The following is a 14311-nucleotide window of genomic DNA, read 5'->3' as shown; positions in this document are numbered from 1 at the left end:
ATGAGATCTGCATTCCAGTTTAGCAGAAAAGCATCCTGAGCAGATCTGAGTTTGTAAGGAGGAATGGAGCAAAACCTTTCCACTTTTCTGTTTCCTTCTGATACAACTAGATCAATTGCTGCAAGTCTCCATAGATTGAACAGTCTGTAGACAATGGATTGTTGCAGGGACCATTTGTGTGGGTAAAATACTCTTCTGAGGCAATATGCTAATGTGTTGGAAATTCCTGAAAGACAGGTTGCTTGCAGAACAGCTTGATGTTTGCATGCCCATTCCCATACCTTTATTGCTTCTTGACAGAGGATCCATGACTCTGTGCCACCTTGTTTGTTCATGTAAAACATAGCTATTTAGTTGTTGGTTTGAATGAGAATGCTCTACCCCTGGAGGAGATGCATAAAACTTGTCAATGTGTATCTGATAGCTCACAGTTCTAGGAGGCTAATCTGAAATTGACTTTCTATTAACGACCAAATCCCTTGAGTTTGGAAAGGGCCTCTGTGCCCCCCCCCCCCATCTCCCCTCCCTCTTTTTGTGGAGGCGCCTGTCACCAATGATACTTAATGAGGAAGCAAACAACATGGTGCCTCTTCTTTAAGGATGAAGAATTGTAGCTACCAGAGAAGCTCCTGTTTCATTTCCTAAGAGACATCCACTGAGGTTGTCAAGCATTGAGTTAATTGGTCCCATTGGGTGCAAAGGCCCTATTGTAGGAGTTCCATGGTTTGGCGAGTTAGTGAAGCTACATGATCTGCTGCCACTATGTGTCCAGAAGAACTAGAATTTCTCTGGTTTATGTCTGATCTGTGTTCAGCAATTGGCATACAATGGTCCTGAGAGTGTTCACCCATTCTGACAGGAGGAAAGCTCTCTCTTGCAGGGAGTCTATCCATGTTCCTATGAATTTGATTCTCTGGATGGGAATTAGAATCGATTATTTGAAGTTCAACAAGAATCTTAATGACTGTAGGAGTTGAATTGACTTCTACAACGAGGAGAAAACACTCTCCTGAGAAGTCGTCATCACTAGCAGGTCTAGGTAAAGGAAGACCTAGATTCTTTGATGATGAAGGTGGGCTGTTACTACAGCCAGGGATTTGGTAAAAACCCTTGGTGCCACTGATAGTCTGAAGGGACGTAGTACTCGTAATAAGAGGAGTCCACTGCAAAGTGTAGATAGAGTCCATGGCAGGGATGAATAGGAATATAAGTATAAGCGTCCTTCAAATCTAGGGCACACATCCACTCCCCCTTCTGGATAAAAAGGGAAAATTGTGTGAAGAGCGTTCATTAAGAATTTCTTCCCAGAGCAGATTCTTGTTCAGACTTTTTAAATCCAGGATGGGCCTCAATCAACTAGTTTTCTTGGGGATAAGGAGGTAGCAGGAGTAGAATCTCAGGCCATGTTGATTGGGTGGAACAGGTTCTATTGCTCATTGACTGAAAAGCTACTCCACATCCAGGCAGAGTTGTGCTGAGTGAGATGGATCAAGATTGAAGGTTAAGCGATGAGGAAGCATGGGAAGTTGGGAGAAACATAAGTGGCATCCAGACTCTACAATTTTGAGAATCCAGAGGTCTTTGGTAATCTTGTGCCATTCCTCTAGGCAGAAGTGAATTCTCCCTCCTACTGAAAAGGATGATTATTAGATCTGGAGGCTGGTCAAAAATGTGGTCCAGGTTTAGGTTGGACCTATTGTGTCATGTTTGGTTGATGGCGTTTATATTGTCAATTTCGAGTTGGAAATTGCTGCTGCTGCAGAACTAGAGATGAGATCCAATACCTCTGAAATTGCTGAACAGCGTCTCTGGATGTACAACCTTTTAAATGTATAGTTGGGCTAATATGAAGTGGACTTTTGCTCTAAGCCTGTTAAGAGGGACTGAACTGCCCTGTGTTGCTCTTTATTTTGCACAACCATTTTTCTGAGTTTGACTCCAAAGAGGTGGTTTCCCTGGCAGGGGATATCCGCTAACTTATCATGGACATCATTTCACAAGCTACTGATCCTAACCAAGCATCTGACTGATGAAGAGCAGGCTGTCGTATCAAACACTTCATAAACTGATCAAATAAAATGGTATATCTACTCTTTTACATCTAAGAACACTTGTGGGTATGCAAAGACACTATCACCTGAATGTAAATGTAAATACTGAACCATGCAGAACTGGTGAGGATCACCTTGCTGGTGGCTGAAAGGAATCAGTAAGTTTTTGCTTGGGACATTGACATTGACTTTTTTAAAAGTATTGGGGCAAAGTTAACTATTTGGGAATATTATTTAGTGTGTTTGTGTGTTTGTGCCTTTAATAGTCAGTCAGTAAATAAAACAAGTTAGACTGTTTGCATTTTTAAATAGTCAGTCAATAAGGTAGCAGTAGGTAGTGTGTTTATTTTTTAAAAAGTCTGCCTGACTATTAAAGTGTCCTCCAGACTTTTAAAGAGCTAAGTGTTTTATTTAATAAATAACTGAGTGCATTGTATTGAAAAACAAAAAAATCCACAAAAAAAAAAAAAAAAAAAACCCAACAAAAAAGTAGCCAGAAGCTAGAAATAAGCTAGGAGCAGTATATACCAAAGTAAAAAAGTTGAATATTTCAGCTCAGTTACTCACCTTGGAAAGGTGTTGAGGTAGTGTGATTAGGTTTGAATAGGGAACAACATTTGTTAATCAAGGGAGCTGTGAGTCACTCAGGCTGACTAACTAAAGTTAGACTGTTTGTAATTCCCAACCCTCCCACCCCTCGCCCACCCACCCCAAGCTCATCCCTTAATTTATAGGCAGGTGCCACTTGCACAAAAAAAAACCCAAAAAAAAAAAAAAAAAAAAAAAACCCCATCAACAAAAACTTTATTGAGAATTCGATCAGACCCCAGTAGGCCACTACCAGACATATAGTGAATTCACTAATACATTTAAAGGAACTTAGACACATTCCTAATCCCATAGCAACCTAAAACTTAACTAGGAACTGATCAAAATTGAGATGAAGGCAGCAGTCCAGCAGCAAGAGGGGGGCTTCCCAGTCTTTTGCATCGAGTGTCACATGTATGATTTTTTACCCACCGGTGAGAAGTTGTACATGTGCACGCGATGCAAAGAGCTCCTGGCTCTCAGAGAACGAGTCCGATCTCTGGAGGCTAGAGTGGCAGACCTGGAGGAGCTGAGGGAGACAGAGAGGTATATAGATGAGACCTTCAGGGACATAGTAGTCCAGTCCCAACTTCAGACTGGCAGCCCTGGTGCTGCCTTGGAGGAAGAAGGTCTCATAATGGGAGAGCACCAACCAGGTATAGCAGGAAAGGATCCTGTAGCAAGGACCTGCTCTCTAGGTGATGCATTGTCCTTTCGCACTGAGGATATCTCCCCAAGGCCTACTGCCCAGGAGGGAAGGGTTAGGTCGGCCGTCATAGTTGGTGATTCGATTATTAGGAATGTAGATAGCTGGGTGGCTGGTGGGCGTGAGGATCGCCTGGTAACATGCCTACCTGGTGCGAAGGTGGCGGACCTCACGCGTCACCTAGATAGGATTTTAGACAGTGCTGGGGAGGAGCCGGCTGTCGTGGTACACGTGGGCACCAACGACATAGGAAAATGTGGGAGGGAGGTTCTGGAAGCCAAATTTAGGCTCTTAGGTAGAAAGATTAAATCCAGAACCTCCAGGGTAGCATTCTCTGAAATGCTCCCTGTTCCACGCGCAGGTCACCAGAGGCAGGCAGAGCTCCGGAGTCTCAATGCGTGGATGAGACGATGGTGCAAGGAAGAGGGATTCAGTTTTGTTAGGAACTGGGGAACCTTTTGGGGAAGGGGGAGTCTCTTCCGAAGGGATGGGCTCCACCTTAACCAGGATGGAACCAGACTGCTGGCGCTAACCCTTAAAAAGGAGATAGAGCAGCTTTTAAACTAGAACAAAGGGGAAAGCCGACAGTCGCTCAGCAGCGCATGGTTCGGAGAGATGTATCTTTAAAGGATACTAATGATGCACTAGAATTAGGGCATCCCGACAGTGAGGTTCCAATAATTAGAAAAGTAGTCCAAATGCCTGTAACTAAAAACTCACCTGAGCTAAAAAATTCTAACTTATCCCTATCAATTAAAAAGCAGAATAAAAATACAATCAAAAAACAAACTTTGAAATGTTTGTATGCTAATGCCAGAAGTCTAAGAAGTAAGATGGGAGAATTAGAATGTATAGCAGTAAATGATGACATAGACTTAATTGGCATCTCAGAGACATGGTGGAAAGAGGATAACCAATGGGACAGTGCTATACCGGGGTACAAATTATATCGCAATGACAGAGAGGAGCAGTCGGGAGGAGGTGTGGCGCTTTATGTCCGGGATGGCATAGAGTCCAACAGGATAAACATCCTGCATGAGACTAAATACAAAATTGAATCTTTATGGGTAGAAATCCCTTGTGTATCAGGGAAGACTACAGTGATAGGGGTATACTACCGTCCACCTGGTCAAGATGGTGAGATGGACAGTGAAATGCTAAGAGAAATTAGGGAAGCCAACCAAATTGGTAGTGCAGTAATAATGGGAGACTTCAATTACCCCAATATAGACTGGGTAAATGTATCATCGGGTCACGCTAGAGAGATAACGTTCCTGGATGGAATAAATGATAGCTTTATGGAGCAAATGGTTCAGGAACCGACAAGAGAGGGAGCAATTTTAGATCTAATTCTCAGTGGAGCACAGGACTTGGTGAGAGAGGTAACGGTGGTGGGGCCGCTTGGCAATAGTGATCATAATATGATCAGATTTGATTTAATGACTGGAAAAGGAACAGTGTGCAAATCCAAAGCTCTCGTGCTAAACTTTCAAAAGGGAAACTTTGATAAAATGAGAAAAATTGTTAGAAAAAAACTGAAAGGAGCAGCTACAAAAGTAAAAAATGTCCAAGAGGCGTGGTCATTGTTAAAAAATACCATTCTAGAAGCACAGTCCAGATGTATTCCACACATTAAGAAAGGTGGAAAGAAGGCAAAACGATTACCGGCATGGTTAAAAGGGGAGGTGAAAGAAGCTATTTTAGCCAAAAGATCTTCATTCAAAAATTGGAAGAAGGATCCAACAGAAGAAAATAGGATAAAGCATAAACATTGGCAAGTTAAATGTAAGACATTGATAAGACAGGCTAAGAGAGAATTTGAAAAGAAGTTGGCTGTAGAGGCAAAAACTCACAGTAAAAACTTTTTTAAATATATCCGAAGCAGAAAGCCTGTGAGGGAGTCAGTTGGACCTTTAGATGATCGAGGGGTTAAAGGGGCACTTAGAGAAGATAAGGCCATCGCGGAAAGATTAAATGATTTCTTTGCTTCGGTGTTTACTGAAGAGGATGTTGGGGAGGTACCCGTAATGGAGAAGGTTTTCATGGGTAATGATTCAGATGGACTGAATCAAATCACGGTGAACCTAGAAGATGTGGTAGGCCTGATTGACAAACTGAAGAGTAGTAAATCACCTGGACCGGATGGTATACACCCCAGAGTTCTGAAGGAACTAAAAAATGAAATTTCAGACCTATTAGTAAAAATTTGTAACTTATCATTAAAATCATCCATTGTACCTGAAGACTGGAGGATAGCAAATGTAACCCCAATATTTAAAAAGGGCTCCAGGGGCGATCCGGGAAACTACAGACCGGTTAGCCTGACTTCAGTGCCAGGAAAAATAGTGGAAAGTGTTCTAAACATCAAAATCACAGAACATATAGAAAGACATGGTTTAATGGAACAAAGTCAGCATGGCTTTACCCAGGGCAAGTCTTGCCTCACAAATCTGCTTCACTTTTTTGAAGGAGTTAATAAACATGTGGATAAAGGTGAACCGGTAGATATAGTATACTTGGATTTTCAGAAGGCGTTTGACAAAGTTCCTCATGAGAGGCTTCTAGGAAAAGTAAAAAGTCATGGGATAGGTGGCGATGTCCTTTCGTGGATTGCAAACTGGCTAAAAGACAGGAAACAGAGAGTAGGATTAAATGGGCAATTTTCTCAGTGGAAGGGAGTGGACAGTGGAGTGCCTCAGGGATCTGTATTGGGACCCTTACTGTTCAATATATTTATAAATGATCTGGAAAGAAATACGACGAGTGAGATAATCAAATTTGCAGATGACACAAAATTGTGCAGAGTAGTTAAATCACAAGCAGATTGTGATAAATTGCAGGAAGACCTTGTGAGACTGGAAAATTGGGCATCCAAATGGCAGATGAAATTTAATGTGGAAAAGTGCAAGGTGATGCATATAGGGAAAAATAACCCATGCTATAATTACACGATGTTGGGTTCCATATTAGGTGCTACAACCCAAGAAAGAGATCTAGGTGTCATAGTGGATAACACATTGAAATCGTCGGTTCAGTGTGCTGCGGCAGTCAAAAAAGCAAACAGAATGTTGGGAATTATTAGAAAAGGAATGATGAATAAAACGGAAAATGTCATAATGCCTCTGTATCGCTCCATGGTGAGACCGCACCTTGAATACTGTGTACAATTCTGGTCGCCGCATCTCAAAAAAGATATAATTGCGATGGAGAAGGTACAGAGAAGGGCTACCAAAATGATAAGGGGAATGGAACAACTCCCCTATGAGGAAAGACTAAAGAGATTAGGACTTTTCAGCTTGGAGAAGAGACGACTGAGGGGGGATATGATAGAGGTGTTTAAAATCATGAGAGGTCTAGAACGGGTAGATGTGAATCGGTTATTTACTCTTTCAGATAGTAGAAGGACTAGGGGACACTCCATGAAGTTAGCATGGGGCACATTTAAAACTAATCGGAGAAAGTTCTTTTTTACTCAACGCACAATTAAACTCTGGAATTTGTTGCCAGAGAATGTGGTTCGTGCAGGTAGTATAGCTGTGTTTAAAAAAGGATTGGATAAGTTCTTGGAGGAGAAGTCCATTACCTGCTATTAGGTTCACTTAGAGAATAGCCACTGCCATTAGCAATGGTTACATGGAATAGACTTAGTTTTTGGGTACTTGCCAGGTTCTTATGGCCTGGATTGGCCACTGTTGGAAACAGGATGCTGGGCTTGATGGACCCTTGGTCTGACCCAGTATGGCATTTTCTTATGTTCTTATGTTCTTATGTTCATTGAGCATAGAATTCTGGAACACCTTGTCACCAAAGTTGTCTAGCAACCTGGGATCCTTTCCTAGTGAAAAATATTCTTATTTTCTTAGCTTTTTAAGAGGTTACTCCACTACAACCAATTGATGAAGTAACTGCACTATTCCAAAACTTGTCTATACTTGAGATCTAAATTTCCTTGCTCCTACGGTACAGGAAATCAGGTTTTCCCATATTCTTGTTTGTAACTCTTGCAGAATATCATGGATTGAAATGGTTGCCGATTTTGATGGGGAGAAAGCTGAAGACCTTTGCATGAGTTTCCTTGTCCTTCTGAACATTGGTTCTGAGCACTGTAGCTAACTTGTCCAGAAACCTGGAATAAGAGAGGTCTTCAGATGAGACAAATATTCCGGAGCTCAGTTAGGAGAGCGGAGGGTATTTTTGTCAAACCCGAGAGAGGAGGAAACACTAATTCAGTATAGCAATTATGAATCAGGCGACTGAGTTGCCTTAGTTGCCTTGGAAGGGTGTATTTCTGGTTTAGATCCTCTGACTGGGTGGACTCTGCTGCAAGTGAATGTCAGGGACTACAGCCTCCTTGCAGGGGATCTGATGAAGTACTTGCTCTATCTGGGGAAACTGGGACTCCATTCTGTGGCAATAAATCTGATATTTTGGAAAGGAGGAGTTGAAGAGTACCCTCCTTATCTTTAGTGGCCAAAGAGCTAAAAAAAAGTCTTACCAACTCAGCCACTTGATCGAAGGGCTGACATGCCCTATGGTTTGGCGTTGGAGGTGGAACATTCTCTTCAGATATTAGGATAGAATCTCCTTGCACATCCTCTGGCCTTTGCAAAATTTATATCAGGGGCCGATTAGAAATCAAGGGAGCCATGGAACAAATGCGATCTGGTGTATCTAGATAAAGGCCTTGCTCCAGTAATCTCGATGGTTACATTAATCTAGAGATTGATGGGGTTTTGTGATTCACATATCCTTCTCCCCCTGATAATCTTCCCCATGCAAGGGAGTCACTATAAAGTTAGCGAACAGCTGCGTCAAAAGCACAGCGGCCCAGTGTGTCAACAATGGAACAGCCTGTTCTGATACTTGAAGCATTACCGATGCTAAAGTTCAATGCACTATATGCTTGGGAATCAGTGTGTCAGATGTGTCAAAGATTTAGGCATCAATAGCAGCAAGGTCTTGTGTGTCAACAATGCCTTATGCACTGTTGGCGCCAGTGACTGAGGTGTCGATGTTGCTGGAGCTATATGTGAGGACAGCACTGGGGCTGGATGCAGTAGAGGCTGGCACCTCAGCTGCATCAACAGCACCAATGCATGATGCTTTTTCAGTGCAGGGTGAACCGCTGGCTCTGAAGAACATTTCTTTTTCTTAGTAGCACCCCGTTTCTACTTGCTCGACCCTGAGGACTTGGCTTGTTTCACCACTGGGAGAGTATGAAGAGGCCCTGCTCTGGGATGAGGATCGACCGCAGTTCCTCAGAGTCTTACGCAGCTCCTCGATTTTCTAGGCCCTGGACTTTTGGGATTGCGGAGACATGCGGCCACAGTGGTAGCAATTTTCCTAGTCGTGATCTGGTCCAAGGTAATTGTAACAAAGATCATGTCCATCTGTAATCTTTCTAACTCATATATAGTATTTGAAACCACCGTGGGCTTCTTGGATCTGGACATTCTGTGATTTCTTTAATAGCACTGAAAAGTGCTATTTGAGGAGCTGCCAAGATAGCAAAGCAACTAAATAATTTAAAAACAGAGTATTAAAGATATTAATGAAGAAACTTTTACAGAGAGATAGGGTACATGTCTGTGCAGATGCTCGGATGAAAAAAGACCGAAGGGGCTCATGAGACAATGCCCATGCGAGAATTCCCACACATGGTCTGTAAAGCAATATCTCTATAAGTTTAGTGATAAAGGTCCTTTTGGTACCGTCGCATTATATTACCCATGTATCATGCTAAATCAGCCCTGCTTGTTGAAGTAGAAAGTCTAATTTCTGTGAATATACTATCCGGGGACTTAACTTTATGACATAAAATATGTTTTACTATTTAAAACATTGCATTCACATATATGTGTATCTTATAAAATCAAAATAGAGGGATCTGAAACCACCCTCCTCCACATTTGTTTGTTTGGAAAATCTAATAAAAATTGTTTGAACATAAAATCAAAATAGTTACCTCAGCAAGTCGGGAATGCTTATGAACATTTTCTCCTTTATGTACAGTTGGAGCTAGCTGCTGCAGGACTCCCCTGCTGCTCGTAAGGGCTCTTGTCAGACGTGCTAATTTTCCCCAGCCTTTAAAAACACAATGAAGATTTGATATTTAGGCAGAAAAACTAAAAGAAACTGTCTGAGAAAGTATTGTTAGACGACTATCTTAAACCTAAATAATTTGGTGATATATATATTTGAACCATACCACAAAAAAAGACAAAAATTAATAATGTAAGCCACAGATTTCATGCAAACAATTTAGAGAATATGAGAATTTTAAATGTAATGACAAAGAAATGCATGAATATTTCAAGCTACCTAGTTTCCCTCTTTGGTACAAAAATTTCCACATGGTTTTGGCAACATTTGTTATATAAATTTTTGTGCAATGAATTATTATTAAACATTGGATATTGAATTTTCCTATAGGAAACTAGGCAAATAACAGTCAGCTGCTGAGCACAGGCACCAGCCAATGGCAAGGCAGCCTTAAAAATCCTTAATGTCAACCAATGGCAGGGCAAGTTTAAAAATGCTCAGTGACACCATAAAGTGCTCTGAACTCTATGGGACTTTAACTGAACTACTCAGTTTCCCTATAAGAAATTTAAAAAAGAGATTATGAGGTAAAAAAAAAAGAGAGAGAGATTTTGAGGTCAATATTCAAAGCACGTTCATCACTATTTAGCCAGATAAGCGGGATTTATGCGGCTTAGAAGTGGCTGCTGAATATGCTCCCACACTGGGCAAGTAGTGGGCAGATCGGGGTAGAGCAAGTTAGCTCTACAACTTATGCAGTTAACTGCTGATATTCAGACTTAACTGCATAAGTTGTACGACTAAGATAGATGTGTCATACAGCAGGTCTAACCTCAGCTGGTTAGACTTATCTGGCTAAGCACTCAGTTATACGCTTATATTCAGCAGCAGTGCTCTGCCACTAAATATACATCGCAACTTAGCCAGATAAGTTTTAACCAGCTAAGGGGCTGATGCAATAATTATGCGCAGAAAGCGGGTGCTGAACTGTCAGCGCTCGCTTTCTTAACGCGCCCCGAGGTGCCCCCCCCCCCGGGGAGAGCCATGCAATATTTAAATTAGGGGTTGCATTAGCAAGGAGGCAATAGGGTTGCTTGCGCGTCCTTAGCGCCTCCTTGCTAACGAGAACCTAATCGGTGTTGACCGTCTGCCGGTATTCCTAAACGCCGCACAGCCAGGGGGTTCAGGAAATGGACGATTGTCAGTTAAATGTCTGTTTCCTGCACCCGACTGCTAGCGGTTTTTTTTAAAACTTTTTTTATTTTAAGTTTATTTAGTTTCATTTTTCCTCCTACTTAATATCGCAATGTTAGTAAGTAGAAGGCAGTACAGAAAAGCAGTTTTTTCTGCTTTTCTGTTCTAGTTTTAAGAGCACTCAGCTATTAACGCCTGCTCCAGGCAGGCATTAATTTCTGATTGCTAAATGTGCAATGGAAGTGAATACCTAATAGCCTCGTTCACATGCTTTTACATGTGATGAGCGCTATTAGATTCACTCCGTGTTGGACGCGCGTTGTAGAGGCGCACTGTATTGCATCGGCCCCTAAGTTACTTAACTGGCCAGTTTTGAATACTGAACCCTCTAAGTATTAGGAGTAACATGAAGAGGTACAGGAAAAGTGCCAGCCAAGGAACACTAGTCTTGCAACTACCTATGGTACAAATCTGAATGAAATTCAATGGACAGTTCAAAAGTTATTAGGGCTGACAGACAGACAGACAAACAAAGCCAGTGTCTATAGAAAATTAGGCTAAAAATTGATCTGAGACTGGGAGGAGGGGGGAAGGTTGTTAAGCTGAAAGCACTGGAACATGAAAGCAACCCTGGATATAATGGGGGCTATTTTCAAAACTGTGCGGGCAGGTACTTGTACCTGAGGATTTTGCACAAGCTCTTAAAGGAAAAGTATGAGCATACTTCCCCCTTTGGTAACTGCCGAGGAAAAAAGTAGCAACAGAGACAGCACCTGCTTATCTCTGCAGTTGTTTTTTCTGACCAAACCTACTATGTGTGTTCTGCCTTCCCCAGCCTCACCCCGCCCCATGAAAATGCATTATGGAACAATGCACCTACTGCTACCCACAGAGAGGGTGAGCGACTTTCAAGTAGCCATTTTACCGGAAGTATACAACCATTTAAAGGAGTAAATGATTTTTTACAACTGCCCTCCTCATAATACAAGAAGAACAGCAGATAAGAATGTAGAATGGACATCAGATCTGAAAATATTGCTATGGACAGGCTCTGGTAAAACCCTAACCTACATGACTGAAGCCAGAGTCTTTTCTCAATGCAACATGAAGAACACTACGATGATACTTTTCCATAAGATGAGATGGTTGCTCAATGCTTATTTTGTATTATATTTAAGGAAACACATATCCATTTATTCGATGACTTATGACTATCATTCATATGTGATAGAACTAAAGGCAGAGATCCATTCATTCATAACATAAAAACCTATGGGTCAGCCCTGTAGGTTGATGGGCAGTGCCACAAGACTCTGGAAACAGAAAGAGACTGATGTACATTTACAGAAGAATACTATATCATTTACTGAAATGTGCAAGATGCAGCATTTACAAAAAATATATAAGACAATTTCCAACATGATATTGTCATCAGAATCTCCTTACACTACCCAGAACTGGATATCTTAGCATACTTCTTCAATTATTCAGTTTTTAAAAAAAAAAAAATGCCTTGTTCACATGAATACTGCTGCAATGTTTGAAAGCAGGATTAGAATTGCTAATGCTGACATAAAATCTGGCCTGGAGGAAGGCAGGTACATCCAGCCATAAACTGTAAATTGTACCCCTCCATGTCATGAAAAAGCAACGTTTACCCAGCAAGCCATGCAAACCAGAGAAGCCCATGCATAACAGAGAAACATACTGAAAAGTTGTTTACTAACAAATTAGCTGTAGAAGCCTTAAAAATCTGTTATCAATAAATTATTAACCCTGACTACAACTGGTAATATAGATGATGCATTTCCCACTTCCAGCTAAGAAACATGAATAATCACTGTCTAGTTATAAAGAGATATCGTTCTACAGGAAGCAGAAATGGAGAGAAACTAAAACAGATCAGAGTAAAGCTTCTTGTACCAAATCAGAGGTAAACAAGACAACGTCCTTTTTCATTTTGAAGCAATTAGGGCAGGCAGAGAGCCATTCCAAATAATTGTTTAAAACTGTAAATCAGCTATCCGGTCTGAAAACTGAAACCCAGATGAATTCATCAGTAACAGCGGAAGATTTTGCTAATTTTTTTTATAGGTAAGAATGACAAGAATTTACCAGCGTGATTAGGATAACTGGAAATAAGGACTAATCCAGAAGAGTATCTTATTAAAGGAGGGTCTGAAGGTTTGACGTCTTATTAAAGGAGGGTCTGAAGGATGACGTTCAGGACTTCAATTGTTGTGGGAAGAGTTACTGGAAAGCCTTTAACCCTGTGGTTAAAATAGGCATGGATAAGATCTTACCCATGAATAATGTCACCTACCTATCTTGCGAAATCTTCAGAATTAGATCAGAAGAATTAATCAGTCTTATTAATTCTTGTTTAAGGCAAGGAGAACTCTCTGAAAGTGTCATTAATTCATCCAATTTTTAACAAAGCAAACTCAGACCCTGCAAATTTGAAACATTATTGGCTATTGTTCAATCTTCCTCTTTTAATGAAGTTAATGGAGGAAGTTGTGGCTGCAGAATTGATGGACTATACTGATAAGATTAATGCTCTTCTTCTCAAGCATACCAGCTTTAGGAAGAATATAGAAGAGAAACAAGTCTATTAGCACTAACCAATGAAGTAAGACTTAATCTGGATAAAGAGGAATGTCTTATTAGTATGTATTGATATGAGCGCCGCTTTTGACCTCATTGATCATGAGCTGCTGTTAACCTGGGTGCCTGAAATGGGAATTACTGGGGTAGTCATTAGATGTTTCAAGTCTTTTTTTTTTATGGGACAAAGTTTTTAAAATAAAGTGGAATGATCAATATTCAGCCCCAAACAGGTGACATGTGAAGTTCCTCGAGGTTCAATCTTTTCTCCCCTGTTTTAAATTTGTTTTTAGTACTTCTAGCTCAATTGAATCAGGATCTTTGTGTTAGTGCTTACCTCTATGCAGATGATATTCAAGTTATTGTGTCTTTTCTGGACCCAAAAAATGAAATGTCTAGATTTAACACCTGACTAGGAGTGATTGGTATTTGGTTATCAGCTCATACACTTAAAGGTGAATCCCCTAAAATCAAAAGCTAACTGGTTTTCCAGAGGTCAAATAGTTGATCGACTATATCCTAAAATGAAGGAGCTTGAGAGTCCTTTAGTGGATAAAGTGAAAATCTTGGGTGTAGTTGTAAATAATATTTTATTATGGTCCCACCATTTCTCGAAGTACGAGCAAGTCAGTCTTTTTTTCTTTATGCATGATTGGGAGACTAAAGCCTTTTTTTTAGGGAAACCTGAGCTTATCATGTGCTTTAATACTCTCGAAGTTTGACTACTGTAACTCTCTTTATTTTGGAACTACTGAGTTCACTCTTAGGAGACTGCAACTATTACAAAAAATGACAGCCCAAGTTATCTTTGGAGTTTCAAACTATGAGCCTATTTCTACCCTGCTAAGAAAAATCTTCACTAGCTACCTGTTAGAGCCAGAATTGTTTTTAAGGTTCTCTGTTTAACACATAGGGCACTAAAATGAGTGGCTCCTGGTTACCTCAGTAACATTTTGGTTCCCTATACTCTGACGAGAGCTCCATGATTTTCACAATCAGACCTTTTGAGGTTTCCATTATCTAGAGAAATAAGGCTAGAGCATTCCTGTGAAGCAGCCTTTCAATATCAAGACCCACTTCACTGGAATTCTCTCCCATTAGATTTCTGCATGGCAAAAAATTA

General features: G+C 40.8%; 1 protein-coding gene across 1 annotated transcript in view; it reads right to left on the bottom strand.

The window, feature by feature from the left end:
* Positions 1-14311, bottom strand: part of KCNH1 (potassium voltage-gated channel subfamily H member 1) — a 734951-nt gene that overhangs the window by 579615 nt on the left and 141025 nt on the right. The window contains exon 5 of the mRNA XM_029593284.1: positions 9311-9429. Coding sequence (XP_029449144.1) covers positions 9311-9429 — 119 coding nt within the window. The remainder of the gene's footprint in view (positions 1-9310; positions 9430-14311) is intronic.

This window comes from Rhinatrema bivittatum, chromosome 3, assembly GCF_901001135.1.
Source record: "Rhinatrema bivittatum chromosome 3, aRhiBiv1.1, whole genome shotgun sequence".
Taxonomy (NCBI): domain Eukaryota; kingdom Metazoa; phylum Chordata; class Amphibia; order Gymnophiona; family Rhinatrematidae; genus Rhinatrema; species Rhinatrema bivittatum.
This window is presented reverse-complemented; position numbering and strand designations above follow the sequence as displayed.